General features: G+C 44.7%; 1 protein-coding gene and 1 long non-coding RNA gene across 4 annotated transcripts; one reads left to right on the top strand and one right to left on the bottom strand.

Annotated features, from left to right (window-relative positions):
* The first annotated feature begins 3,355 nt into the window (after positions 1-3,355).
* LOC102703456 lies at positions 3,356-6,751 on the top strand. 3 transcript variants are annotated; one of them, XR_001551748.2, is made up of 4 exons: positions 3,356-3,531; positions 3,618-3,708; positions 3,794-3,972; positions 6,218-6,751. It is a non-coding gene; the product is annotated as an uncharacterized LOC102703456 (long non-coding RNA). The 3 variants fall into 3 exon arrangements; XR_001551747.2 differs by having other exon boundaries at positions 3,615-3,708; XR_424030.3 differs by having other exon boundaries at positions 3,359-3,708; positions 6,218-6,750.
* Positions 6,752-9,301: 2,550 nt separating this feature from the next.
* LOC121056051 lies at positions 9,302-12,387 on the bottom strand. Its single transcript, XM_040529847.1, has 6 exons — positions 11,422-12,387; positions 10,972-11,167; positions 10,652-10,884; positions 9,801-10,442; positions 9,471-9,725; positions 9,302-9,310 (listed from the first exon to the last, which is right to left on the bottom strand). The coding sequence occupies exons 1-6, from the start codon at positions 12,385-12,387 to the stop codon at positions 9,302-9,304; spliced, it is 2,301 nt and encodes a 766-aa protein (XP_040385781.1).
* Positions 12,388-13,510: the final 1,123 nt, after the last annotated feature.

Here is a 13,510-nt window from a genome sequence, read left to right as displayed (position 1 = left end):
TCCACCATCCGATTGAGCTATACGGATGGCCGAGATTTGGTACCAGCCTGGGAGAGAGGTACCTGCTGGAGAAATTCTCTTGGTATAAATTCATTTTCAAAGGTATAAATCCATCCCCTTTTAAAAAAATTGAATTTCGCTGGTGACCACTTACACACCTGCCAGTGAAAATCGATTTTGACCGATGGACACTTATGTCAGTCCACAAGTAAAGATAAATTAACTGATTTTCACTACCAGACATCTCAAGCCTCCACCAGTGAAAATTTATTTTTACATGTGCATGATTATGTCATCTGTAAGTAAAAATAAAAGTGATTTTCCCAGGTCACACGTGGATGCATATGTCATCTCTCGACTTGGAAAAAAGGACAATGTTGTTCTTACCCTTATTTTCGACGCTAATATTGATTTTACTTCTCTTTTTTTAGGGTTTTTATATTTGCCCCTGCTCTTTTGAACTGAACCAACTGTATGTCCCTTATTTTGGATGAAAATTAGTGGACCATTAGTTACGAAGTGAAATCAGTAAGAAAAAATAAAAGAACTAATTCCCAATATACTAAAGAATAATTTTGACCCTGTTACAACTCGAGAGAGGGATAAAGAATAATTTTGACCCTGTTTCAACTCGAGAGGGGAGGAACCAGTTGGAATGGCACATTCCACAAATCTCACGCATGACATGGGTTGAGGGGTCATCATCGGCGGTGGTGGCGTCAGAGGCTCAGATGGTCGCTCGTGGTGGCGGCGGCGGTCGAGGCTAGGAGGTATCACGGAGGCGGCGCCGCCAGAACCTCGGAGGACGTACTCACGGCGGGGACTGGGCAAGCTCGCGGCCGAACGACGGGATTGCAGACACGTTGGCGGTGGCGGTGGCACCATCGCTACCCAGCCTGCCGCTGCTCCGAGCATCCTGGTGAGCTCGACTATGAAGACCGCAGCGCGTCCTCCTTGCCTCGCCGCTGGTGTGGCGCGCCGCCACCGGACCCAGAGGAACAGGAACTACAGCAGTCACAGCACCACGAGGTAGAGGACGATGAAGGAGAAGCTGCCAAAGGTGAGCAGCACCAGCGGCGTGCGGTCGCCGTCGTCGTCGAACGGGCTGCCACCGGGCTGGCCGCCGTGGTCATGGTGCACCGCCGGCGAGAACCCGAAGAGGAACATGATGCTCGCTAATTAGCTCTGGCTATTAATCTGTCTGATCCTGTGGGTGATTAACCAATGTGTTTAATTGCAGTGTTAATTAATTACGTGCATTATAGTGTAGCTGAAGCAATTAGCAGGATAGTTAATTCATAGGATATTTTTTTCAGATTTGCTGTGGGTCAAACGTTTGAGAATTTCTAATCCATCAATCAATTTGTATGGCCGTTAGATTTTGCTTCAAGATATGTGCACCGGTGCATGCTCTCGGGCCTGAGCGGACGCACATTTTGTAAGTTTTGTGCAACATAATGGGCCCAACTGCCTCGTTCAGCCCACATAAATTCCAACGCGCACAAGTATTGTTTGCCTAAGGAAAAAGTCTATCAGACGTACCTAAATTTGGAGCTGAGTTTATTTTTTGTCCCTTAACCGTAATACCAGAAATATATACACCTAAACTTATGAAATCCATTAAAAAAAATCACTCGGCAGTATTGTCCCTTTTTAACCAGTTTTTATTGACGTGGCGTCCGGTGGGTCCCATATGTCAGATTTTTTTATTTTTTCTCTCTCCTTTCTTCCTTCCTCTTCTCTCTCTTCCTTACTCTCCATAGCGCACCGGCGGAGGCGGGGGCGGAGCCTCTCCCGGACGGACACGGTGGAAGCTAACCAGGTCCTCGGCCGCCGAACGGCACCACCGGGCCGGCTGCCGCTCGCTCGCGTCGAGATCAGCCTGTCCCGGACGGACGCGGTGGAAGCCGATCATGTCCTTGGCCGTCGCGCAGCCGTCGGGGTCGACCTCCTGGCGTGTGTGGACGACCTCCTGGCGTGTGTGGACGACAAGCACCGGCGGGGTCATGGCCGCAGGACTCGCGCGGGAGAGCTCGAGGTGGCGGCGACACACCAACCTGAATCGCATGATGGACTTCACGGGCAGCCGCGACAGCACCTCCGAGATGAGCAGGTCGCCCGCGCCGGCCGCCAAGGCTTTTGCCTCCGTCCTGCCATGCCTAGCTTCTACTACGACAACGTATGCGAGCTAGCTAGCCTCGCAGCTCACCTGTCGCGTTAATCGCCTCGCCTCGCCTCCAACAAAGACGCAATCACCGAAGTGTAGCAGAAGCAAAGAACGAGCTAGATCAACCAGCCTCCAGCCACGACGTCCTGACAAATTAGGTACCTCTAATAGCTATAGATTATAGCATTCTGTGGTGTTATTTATCCCGTCAATCAATCGATTATGGCAATGGCAGATCGAGCTGGGGCCATCCCACATTTCCACCATGAAAGTTCGGATTTCAGGTTTCAGACTTTAGCCTTCTTCTCTTCTCATTGAGTGTACTTCATGAGCAAATCACAAGGCATGCATGCAACCATATGCATGTGGTTCAGAAAATTCTCAAAGTTTCGTCAGGTTCTACCAACCCTTGCTGCTCAACTACCACGCATTCTTTACAAGTTGCAACAGGATCTGATCAACATATATCCATCAGGCCAATATTGCAGAGCATCAGTAGTCCTAGTTGGGTCGTGCTTGTACGTAACAGATACAACATAATCCATGTGCTTCCAAAGTGTCACACCAATGGAAGTGGTAGCTGTAGCTCGCCGCGCCATGCTCCCCCTCCGAACCACCTCAGGCCACCGACGACACCATCAAGCGCATCAAGCTGGGCCTATCCCCCGCCATCGTGAGCGAGCCCTCCGCCACCGTCGCCGTCGCTCTAGCAGAGGACAAACCGTGGCCGCCCGACGACTTGTTTGAGGGGCTCGCCAGGATGTACGCCACGTACATTTCGGCGCACGCGCAGGCCGAGTTCCGGTACGACGAAGCTGCGGCGCCGTCTACCGCCCTCTCGCGTCGGCCGCCGCTCGCCACCGCCACATGGCCTCGCGCCGGCCACCGACTGCCGCCTGCCGTCGCCGCCAACCCAGCCGCCCCCGCCCCTACCGGCCTGAAGGAGGGAAGTTAGGAAGAATAGAGAGGAGAGGAAAGGAGATGAGAGAAAAAAATTTAAAAACCTGACATGTGGGATGTACCGACGCCACATCAGCAAACCACGGTCAAAAAAATAGATTAATACTGTGGAGGGACCTTTTCTAGATGATTTCTGTGAGAACAAAAAACGAACTCGCTTCCAAGTTTAGTAACTTCCGATAAACTTTTTCTTTGCCTAACTCTTACCTTAACCAGTAGTTGTCTCCTCCTTTCTGGCCTCTTCCTCTTCCTCTTCAGAGCTGTGACGACCGCGACTACCGACGATGACGACGCCGGCGACGGCGACGGTATGGCAACTTTCTGAATCGCCACCTCTCCCACACAACCGCGACGACCATCTCCGCCTTCAGATCCTCCTCACAGGCAGTGCTCGCTCCAACAAGGTATAGAGGCTCTCTTTCCCTCTTGGCGTCTGACCTCCTCCTCCGAGAATTGACCAGTGCGACCACCTATGGAGACGATGCAGCAGTAGTGTGGTGGCATCACCTCCTGGATCGCCACCTCGCTCCCCAGTTTTTGGCAGCCATCTCCGCCTTCAGATCGACATTGCGGCCGGATCAGTATGCGTCAGATCTGTAGCCTACTTTTCAGTGGAGTTTGTGGGATTTTGGATTGGGGGTTGATAATTTCTGGTTTTTTTGGCAGGGTTAGGATTTTGGGATGACAGATCCGCAACTGTTGAAGGAGCTTGATTTGTGCAGACAACACCAGGCAAAAATTGTCAGCACCAAACTCAAGGTTGATGATAGCCAACAGATCGTCGGCTAGGCTGAACTTAAGGGTTCATCAAATATTCTTCTTCCTCAGCTTCCCAGGTGTACACGGTAAATGAAAAATTCATCGCTATCTATGCTTGAATGTATGCAATGCAGCTCTGCATCTGGAAGAATCGAAGTAGTGCCCTTAGGAAATGCAACTATTTATACTGCTAGTGCTAACTTATTGGGACAATTTGCCTGTAAAAGGGGCATTGAGCTTATTTCTTTTGTGCCATAATTTGCTAAAGAAGAAACTGGCAAGTGAATAAAGAAGTATGAAGTATTTTGTATTCTATTATAATTATTTCTCATTCACATTAAAAGGTTTTGTTATCCAGAACTACTGCTTGAGCTAGAATAAAATTTCCGCTGTAGTTGCATTCTGAATTTAGTTTTTACATGGGCATGTTTGGGAATGTAGAACCAATCAGTTTTTTGATGGTGATGTGTTTCCATGGGTTTTGATTTTCTTTTTCAATTACGTGTTGCTCATGCAATGACCTAAATTGCTATCAAGCAATGGATCTGATGGGTTTATTTGTTTAGGCTACCGAATGAGTTGTTGATTGATATATCAATCAGGCAAACCAGAAATGGTTGCGTAGGATTTTTTTTCTTTAAAAAGATGATGCGCTTTTGATGGGTTTAATTTTCCCTCAAATCCCCATGTGTAGGGCGCGGTATGGATTGATTGAGTTCCAGTTTAGTACATTGTTTTGGTACTATATTTGTTTGAGTTTTTCTTACGAGCCATGTGCCTTTTGTTCTTCACTGGAGTTTCTATCAGCCCAGTTAATTTTGGTTTCTTTGTATGAACCACTACTGCTACTTGCTCTGTTCTTTGCGTTGTTGTTTGCTTGCTCTGTTGCTTGGCTAGCGCTAGCTATGGACTATGGCTACTTGCCTGGCCGTTTATTTCACTGCTCTTGCTTGCTGCCAACCAGGCTAAGGCAAGCGATGTGGTTGGGCTAACCTGTCTCGTGGCCGTGGAGATGTATCTGTAGCTTAAAGTATTGATGTGTTTTGGGAAGGAGTTGATTTTTGAATTTTGATGGCAGTGTACATCTGTGAATTGTGCGTCCAAACAAACCAGAATTTGTCTATATAAAATATTGTTTGGTATATGTGAATGGAATGCACAAATCAGTTATCAAGTTTTGTTGATTATCGATTATGTCTAGAGGTTAGCTATATAGTAGAATTAACATTTTTTATTTGCGAATAGCTATACAATCACTAAAAATAAAATTTGGCTAGTGTGCAATCCACTGTTGTACAAATATATAACCTAAACTTGCATAATATGATATGTGCAAATTTAGAATATACGCAGAGCAACTTCGATGTAAATTAACATGGCTTCTGTGAGTAACTAAAAACATTATGGTGTTTGCTATTTTGTCTATAAATATCGAAAAATTTTGCAACTAGGAGCGTAATTTTGTCGGGTGAGATGTGTTCGCTTGGTCAATGTCTAATCGAAATTTTGTCATTTTAACAACTCTCTGATTTCTTTTCTTAACTATCATTGACCTATACATGCACGGTGTATATGCTAAACTCGCACATATCTTCATCTGTAGTTGTATAAAATAAAAATATGCAATTTTAGTATAAACAAAGTGAAACTACAATATAAATTAAATGCAATAATTGCTTTCATGATTCTAGTTGAGTTGGATTTTTTTTTTTTTAAATCTTCGAGTGCTTTGTGTCGTTCCATCCTAACTTTGGACCTAGGTGGGGAATTTTTTGTGTGATTGAGATTTGTTTGCTGTGTCAAAATCTGATCTAAATTTTCCTATTTTCTAGCTCTTTTCCTTAAATGCTAAACTTACACATAGCTTAACCTATAGTTGCATAATATGCAAAACAACAACTTTAATATAAATGAAGTGCAACTTCAGTATAAATTAAGTGCAACAATAGTTTTTATATGTTTGGCAATCATTTTGTGTAAGGACAAAATCCAGAGGGATATTTAACTACTTGTCACTCTTAGATTTGGTATTTTAATCAATGTGTCTATGACATATGGGTTCTGAACCCACATGTCATAGACACATGGAGTGTCAAATATGTAAACGCAACACTGTAGCGGACATAAAAAATCGAATGCCCCAAATTTAGATTAACTACTGATCACCCGGATTAACTATTGATCTTTTGTAATAGATTGCCCTGTTACTCTAATCATGGTTTTCACTGCAGTTTCTTGGGACTAGAATTAACTGAATTATTTTTTCTTGGAAATATTTCCATGTTATCTTTGATATTGACTGAAGTTGTTAACATTAACATCTTGTTGCAGTGGTGTATGTTTGTAGAATGGCAACCTCCTACACTACTAACCGGTGATGAAGCACATTAGCCGATGAGCATACTACTCGATGGATAAGATGATATGAAAGCCGGAGGAAAATATTGGTGTTTGGCTAATAAATTTTTTAAGTGTTGTTAATTCACTAAGCACTTGGATTCTATGGTGGCCATTGTGGATATGATGGGTTTTTTTATACGTGAAGAGTTGGACTGAGAGCCTCGCGTAGTCCAATTAGCTCATTTTGTATTCATATTTGTTTTTAACATGGTCAAGATTTGGTGAATACATGTTATCCTAAGTGTTTAGAACAATTTTAGTCGTAAGTGTTTCAAGCAATTTTGATAGATAGACAAAGTCAATGGAACGAAACAAAAAGTTATGTTGGAAATTCAACGGAACCAAAGTCTAGCTTAATTGTAAGAACAAAATATAAGAACCAAAAAAAAGCACAGCCTAAAAGACAAATGGCTATAAAAGCTAAGCTCAATAGTGCTACCGGACCTCAAAGAAAAAAAAAATGTCCAAAAAGATTGCACTGGGGTGGCGCACGTGGACATTTGGTGAGGGGTAGTGCATGAGGATTGACGTTTTTTTTCAGCACCTTTAGATCTTGATCCAACTGACCCTATTTTTCTTTTGTTTTGAACAAGCAATTAATGAGAGCTAACCTTTAAGTTAAACACCATTAGTTCTTTCGTCTAAAAGAGGGGCATTCAATAGGTTCAGTTAAAAAAATAGGGACAAACATGAAAACTCCTAAAAGAAGGGGTAAATCAATGTTAGCATTCGAAATTGAGATAAGAACGAAATTACCCAAAAAATAAAAGAGATGTGTCATGAAAAAACGTTTTTTAAGCAGTGACAGACATGGCAATGCCAGGCCACTTTGCCATCCTATTTACAGGATTTTTTGTTATAGTGTATCATTCGCAGTAGCTAACAACTTTTTTTCTTAGAAGAGAGCCTGAACTCACTAAATAACAGGACAATTATCCTGTGCACGTAACCCTTGAATCAGTGGTGGAACATTATACTGCCACTCAACCACCATCCGATCAAGAGAAATTAGTTTTGCACACTCATGTGCAGGCCTATTACAAGAACGATGAACATAACTACATCTAAACTCATCAAAACTCCTTTGGAGCTCCTTCATCCTCTGAAAGTAAGGCACGATCATAGAACGCTGGACCCTCTCCATGTGCCAAAGAGACACCAACTCCAAACAATCGATCTCGATAATTAAAATACGGAAGCCTCTACTCCTAGCCATTTCCATACCGTACAAGCAAGCATCCGCCTCAACAACAAGAGGTTCCAGACAATGAACCTGCCATTTTGCTCCTCCTCCAATACACTAACCATTATGATCCCGTAGAATCATCCTCAATGATCCAGTGTTATTAGTATGAGAAAACGATGCATCAGTATTACATTTAATCCATCCTTGTTCAGGTTTCTCCCGCTGTTTGATTACTACCGGCTTCTGTTCAGTTCCTTCAGAATGATTAATTCACCAAAGATCAAAACAAGTATCCTTGACCCATGCCATTGCTTGATGGATCGGCAACACACTGCCACCATGCCTGAACTGGTTCCTCGACATCCACAATGACCACATCCCGCACAAGATAATAGGAACATTGACACTTGGACAAATACCAGATCCAGAATATCACGAGCCCAACTCACCAGTTGAAGCCTTGGCAGCTTGACCCCTGTGAGCTGTTTAATAGACTTTCAAAACCTCTTCGCCAGCGTACACTCTGCCACCACATGCAAAACTGATTCTTCATTAGCACCACATCGTTCACAATGTGGTAGCCGCTCCAAAATGTCCGCGGCTGAGAATTTGTCTTGATGGTAGGAATTCATGCATCACCCGCCACCAAAACACTTGTACTTTAGGCGGAACTTTAACCTTCCAAATTCGCCCCCATACATCATTAGTTGAAGACGATGCAACATTGGGTTCTTTCTCCTGTTGTTTCTTCACATACTGAATCTTATATGCTGAGCGGATAGAATAATGACCATGCCTCTCTAGTGCCCAAGCCCAATAGTCAGTACCACCCATCTATGTTGGGATTCTTAGAATAGCCTCGACATCCAATTGTACAAAATTTTCACGTATAAACTCTTCCCTCCACTTGCCTTCCGATGTAAGCAGATCAGCCACTAACAAACAACCTGCATCACCACCTGGTGTGATCGATTTTCCTCCAAGATAATTTGGTATCCACCGATCGTCCCAAATCCTTATAGACTTTCCATCACGGATGCGTTTGATCAGCCCCAGCTTTAACACCTCTCGACCAGCTAGAATGGCTCTCCAAGTCTGGCTAGCATGATTCCTTCTCCTGGTCTGTAAAAAATCTATGTCATGATAGTATCTCCCTTTTAAAACCCGTGCACATAAAGATTCAGGTCTTTCAATAAGTCTCCATCCCTGCTTTCCTAGCATAGCTAGGTTGAAAAGATGAAGGTCCCTAAAACTCATTCCACCTTGTTTCTTTGGTCGGGTGAGATGGTCCCATTTTTGCCAGTGGATTCTCTTGCTATCTGTGGCACTCCCCCACTAGTAATTTGCAATAATGGACCTCATCTTGTTACAAGTGTCCAGTGGTATTTGAAAGTAGCTCATGGGATAAGTAGGCACCGCTTGTGCTACTGATTTGTGAAGAACCTCTCGACCCGCACAACTAGCCTCCTTCCCACTCCAACCTCCAACGAGTCCTCTCAACCGACCTATCATGTACTCAAAGACCCCTTTCTTTGATCTCCCAATTGCAGTAGGGAGGCCTAAATATTTTTCAGCTAAGGCTTCCTTTGCAATATGAAGTACCTCCCTAATGACAACTTTCATCCCATCAGAGCAATTCTTACTAAAGAACACAGCTAACTTCTCTCTGTTCACCAATTGCCCTGAACCTTTGCTATAAGCATCAAGAATCATTTGGATTCTGTCAACCCCCCTCTGCGAAGCTTCTGAGAAAATGATGCAATCATCCGCAAAAAGAAGGTGCCAAATCCAGGGGGCATGTACTCCCACACGTATCCCCCTAGATAGTGTCACTGGACCTACATATTTCAATAAGCAGGACAAACCTTTAGCACAGATTAGAAACAGATACGGGGAGATGGGGTCCCCCTGTCTTATATCCCTAGAAGGTTTAAAGGACTCCGTTAGCTTTCCATTGACTCTAACAGAGAAAGAGACAGTAGTCACACACTTCATCACCAAATTCACAAAGGACTCCGCAAAACCCAACTTGAGTAGCATCCCATGGAGATAATCCCACTCTACCCTGTCATAAGCCTTCGCCAAATCTAACTTGATAGCACATGCACCACTTTTTCCTTTCTTCCTTTTCAAATAATGTGTGCACTCATAAGCAACCAGCACATTGGCAGTTATTAATCTTTCCGGCACAAAAGCACTTTGCTCTTCTGATATCACTTCCTCCAACAGAAGCTTCAATCTATTGGCAATCACCTTAGAGCAGATTTTGTAAAACATATTACAAAGTGATATCGGCCTAAAAAGTTTAATATCTTGAGGGTTTTTAACCTTGGGAATCAGAACCACTGTTGTCTGATTCAAGCCATCGGACACTGTAGCCCCGTTCAGGAAATCGAGCACAGAACTCGTTAGACTTGGCCCAATATCCTCCCAGTGGTGCTGATAGAAGCCCGTAGTAAAACCATCTGGCTCTGGTGATTTATTTGGACCCATCATAAAAAGGGATTTCTTGACTTCCTCACTAGAAAACGGCTTTAGCAGCTGTTCATTCATCACATCAGTTACTCGAGCTGTGACATGCTGCAGGACTTCATCAGGTTCAGAGTTGCATTGGGCCGAAAAAAGATCCTTATAGAAGGAGAGCACCAAACATTCCATTTCCGACTGGGCCATGGCCGAAAGGCCATCAGACGTCCGGAGCCCAGTAATTTTATTCACTCTCGATCTTTCCCTTGCAGAAGCTTGGAAAAATCTGGTGTTCCGGTCTCCCTCTTTGAGCCAATTGATACGAGATCTCTGCCTTTCCATTGTTTCTTCACGGCTCAGCAGTTCTGCCAGTCTCACCATCAACTTCCTTTCTTCTCGAGAAGGCCCAGATCCAATTGATTTTCGTTGAATTTCCTCTAGCTGAAAGCGAAGACGCTCCAGCTCCTTTTTTACTTGACCGAAAACAGATCTTTCTCGAGAAGGCTGTTGAGGGTTGACTGAAATTGAGCTAAGGTTTGCACATCCTCACCAATTCCCCAAGAAGACTCAACTGCATCCTTGTACGACGAATCTCGTCGCCACATATTCTCAAACTTGAAAGTTTTAAAACCCAACCCATCCCGCCTGACTTGAGACCGGGAGTCAATCAGTAGGCAATAATGGTCAAATTCCGTCGTCTGGATATGCCGCACAGAAACATCAGAGAACATGTCCAAGAAGGATGATGTCACTAGAGCACGATCAAGTCTCACTTTTATATTCTTATCACACTTCTGTCTATTATCCCAAGTGTAGGGCAAGCCAACAAACCCCAGATTATGGAAGCCACACACAGCCACTGCATCCCGGAATCCATCCATCTGGCGTTCCAATCTCCCCACTCCACCAAATTGTTCACTTGCATCAAGAATCTCATTGAAATCCCCTGCGCATAACCATGGTTTATCACTGCAAGAACTCGAAAAATGGAGGCAATCCCAACTTCTAAGTCTAAACTCCCGCCTTGACTCACCATAGAAGCCAGTAAAACGCCACAACTCTGAATCCGTTACAGGATCCATGATCATGACATCAATATGCAGCTTATCATACGTTTGCAGCTGCACACAAAGCTCCTTAGTCCACAACAAGGCTAATCCGCCGCCTCGGCCAAAACTTCCAACCCCAACACCATTCGGGAAGTTCAAAGCCTTCCTCAAAATATCAACCTCTTATCATCGAACAACCTCATTTCAGAAAGAAAAACCAGTTGCGGGCGATGTAGCTCAACTAAGCTACGGAGTTCACGAACTGCCTCGGGTTGCTCCCAAACCCCAGCAGTTCAAACATAGAGTTTTCATTGTGCCCGGCAGGGGCTGCCCTCCGCAGCCGCCGCCAATCTCGCACTAATCTGTGTAATTGACACCTTCTGTTTCTTAGTAACATCTTCCAGAGATGTCCCCTCCATATCCTTAGTACTCACCAGTTGGTTCATCTGAGCATTCACTATCCCGATTGGAACCAATGCTGAAGAAACTACTGGCACTTTTGGTCGGCTATTTGTTAGTACTCTTTGGTCCAAACCCTTCAATTTCCTCTTGCGGACTTGGGGCTCTCCCTCAAGTTTTTTGGACTGGAACAGTTGGCAGTTTGCAGTTGATACCAGTACCTTCTCAGCCCGTTCAGTTTCATGAGCAACAGGTTTTAGAGTCGAGGTGATCTCATCCTCCTCACCTTCCCCGCTCCTTTTACCACTATCCATCGACTTTTTATCATCCTTCCGCGCAGCTGAACTTCGGCCCTGGTGGGAGCTCGACGAAGAGCCACTTCCAAATGAAACTGCTACAGCGGCCGGAAAGCTTTGTACCTTTTTGCGTCTTTCCTCCGTTATCCTAAGATGTAAGTCCCATGGTAACTTACCCTGGGCATTTCGAGCAGCAGGGTTGGCACACTCCAACTCTGAATGACCCATAACCCCACACGATTTACAAAAGAAAGGAAGCTTCTCAAACTGAATTTCAAACCACTCAGGCACTCCATCTTTCTTTGTTTTTAATAGCACTCCCCTCCTAATAGGTTTTGCCACTTCAATAGCTACTCGACCACGTAGAAAAGGGCCACTAGCTTCACCATCCTTATGTACGTCAATGCCAATCACTGACCCAATAAGGTCTAGAGCACGAACTCCCCGTTGTCTGTTCATCCATCCAACTAGAAGGTTCAGAATCCTCACCCAAATCTCCATTTTATCAAAAGCAATTTTAGACGGCTTGAGGCTTTCATCATACTCTTGCAGTATGACCGCATGCCTACCCACCATCCAAGGTGAGCCCCCCAAAACCCGCTTCAAATCATTCTCACAACCCAGTGAAGCAATAAACAAGTTATTACCTTTCTCCCCGATCGCCCTTATCTTCAGGCCAACCGGATTTCCCCATGCAGGTTTCATAGCCCGCTAGATCATTGTAACATGCAACGTCGCCGGCGACAAGACTTTGCCAATAAGTGCCAGTTTTGTCTGCCCTCCGACTTCGTCTTCATCCTCGTCACTGAACGCAGCTACTTCACCTTCATCTGTTGTCAGATTCAGATTCCGCAGTAAGTTAGCGACATTGTTCTCCGGTAAGATCAGATCACAGGATTGGTTCATGGAACCCTCTCCTGATCTTCCACTCCCTGCTGAATCCATTAGTACACAGCACGAGAGGGAAACAAAACAAAGGTGCAACACACACAGATGAGATGCGTGCACACAGACAATCCCGACTAGGACCTAAGAGCATCTCCAAGAGATGTCCAAAACTAATCCTAAAAACTAAAATTTAAGAAATATGTCACAAAACATGTCTCCAACAGGTATCTAAAACTATTCCAAATATTTAGGCATCTCTAATATCACCTCATTTGTATCCAAAATTTGGTTTGATATTCTGCGTTCCCAAACTGATGAAGTGTGTGAAAAATCACCCGACCGCGCATTCTTTATGTTCAGTTTTCGCACGACGCCTCCAATCCACCCCCCACAACCTCGGCATTTCCAGCCCTCCGCCGTTCACCACTCATCCTCCCCACTGCCGCTGCCATCCACTGCCCAACCCGCACCCCTCCCCGAAACCATCGCAGTGCATATGATCTTTACAAAGGCCACGGGGATGCACCATCTTCAGGTCAGTCAAGACAACAAAATATGCAGCCAATTGTGCTTCTCTTGGAGAGGGAGTGCACACAGCCAGCTAGGGCCTTGTTGCCTTGCACCCTTGGTATGTGAAAGACATAACGGGCTGATGGATAGCAAGAATGATATGCCAGGTCGCCAGCTGAAAGACATTGCCCTCGTATTTTCATACAGATTTTAGGAATATGTTTTTAGGTAACTCTTGGAGAATTGGGTGATTTTCTATCCCAATAATTTTTTGGATGTTCCTAATACATCAATTTTAGGACTTTAATTTTAGGCATCTCTTAGAGATGCTCTAAGCGGAAATTTGGTGGTCGACGGCGCCGAACTAGCTAACCGGCGAGGGGCGGAGGCCGTCAGGCGACTGGAACGTCGTCGACAGGGCGTATTGGAA

Source organism: Oryza brachyantha, chromosome 12 (genome assembly GCF_000231095.2).
Source record: "Oryza brachyantha chromosome 12, ObraRS2, whole genome shotgun sequence".
Classification (NCBI taxonomy): Eukaryota; Viridiplantae; Streptophyta; class Magnoliopsida; order Poales; family Poaceae; genus Oryza; species Oryza brachyantha.
The sequence above is the reverse complement of the archived record's forward strand: the minus strand, read 5'-3'. Positions and strand labels throughout refer to the sequence as shown.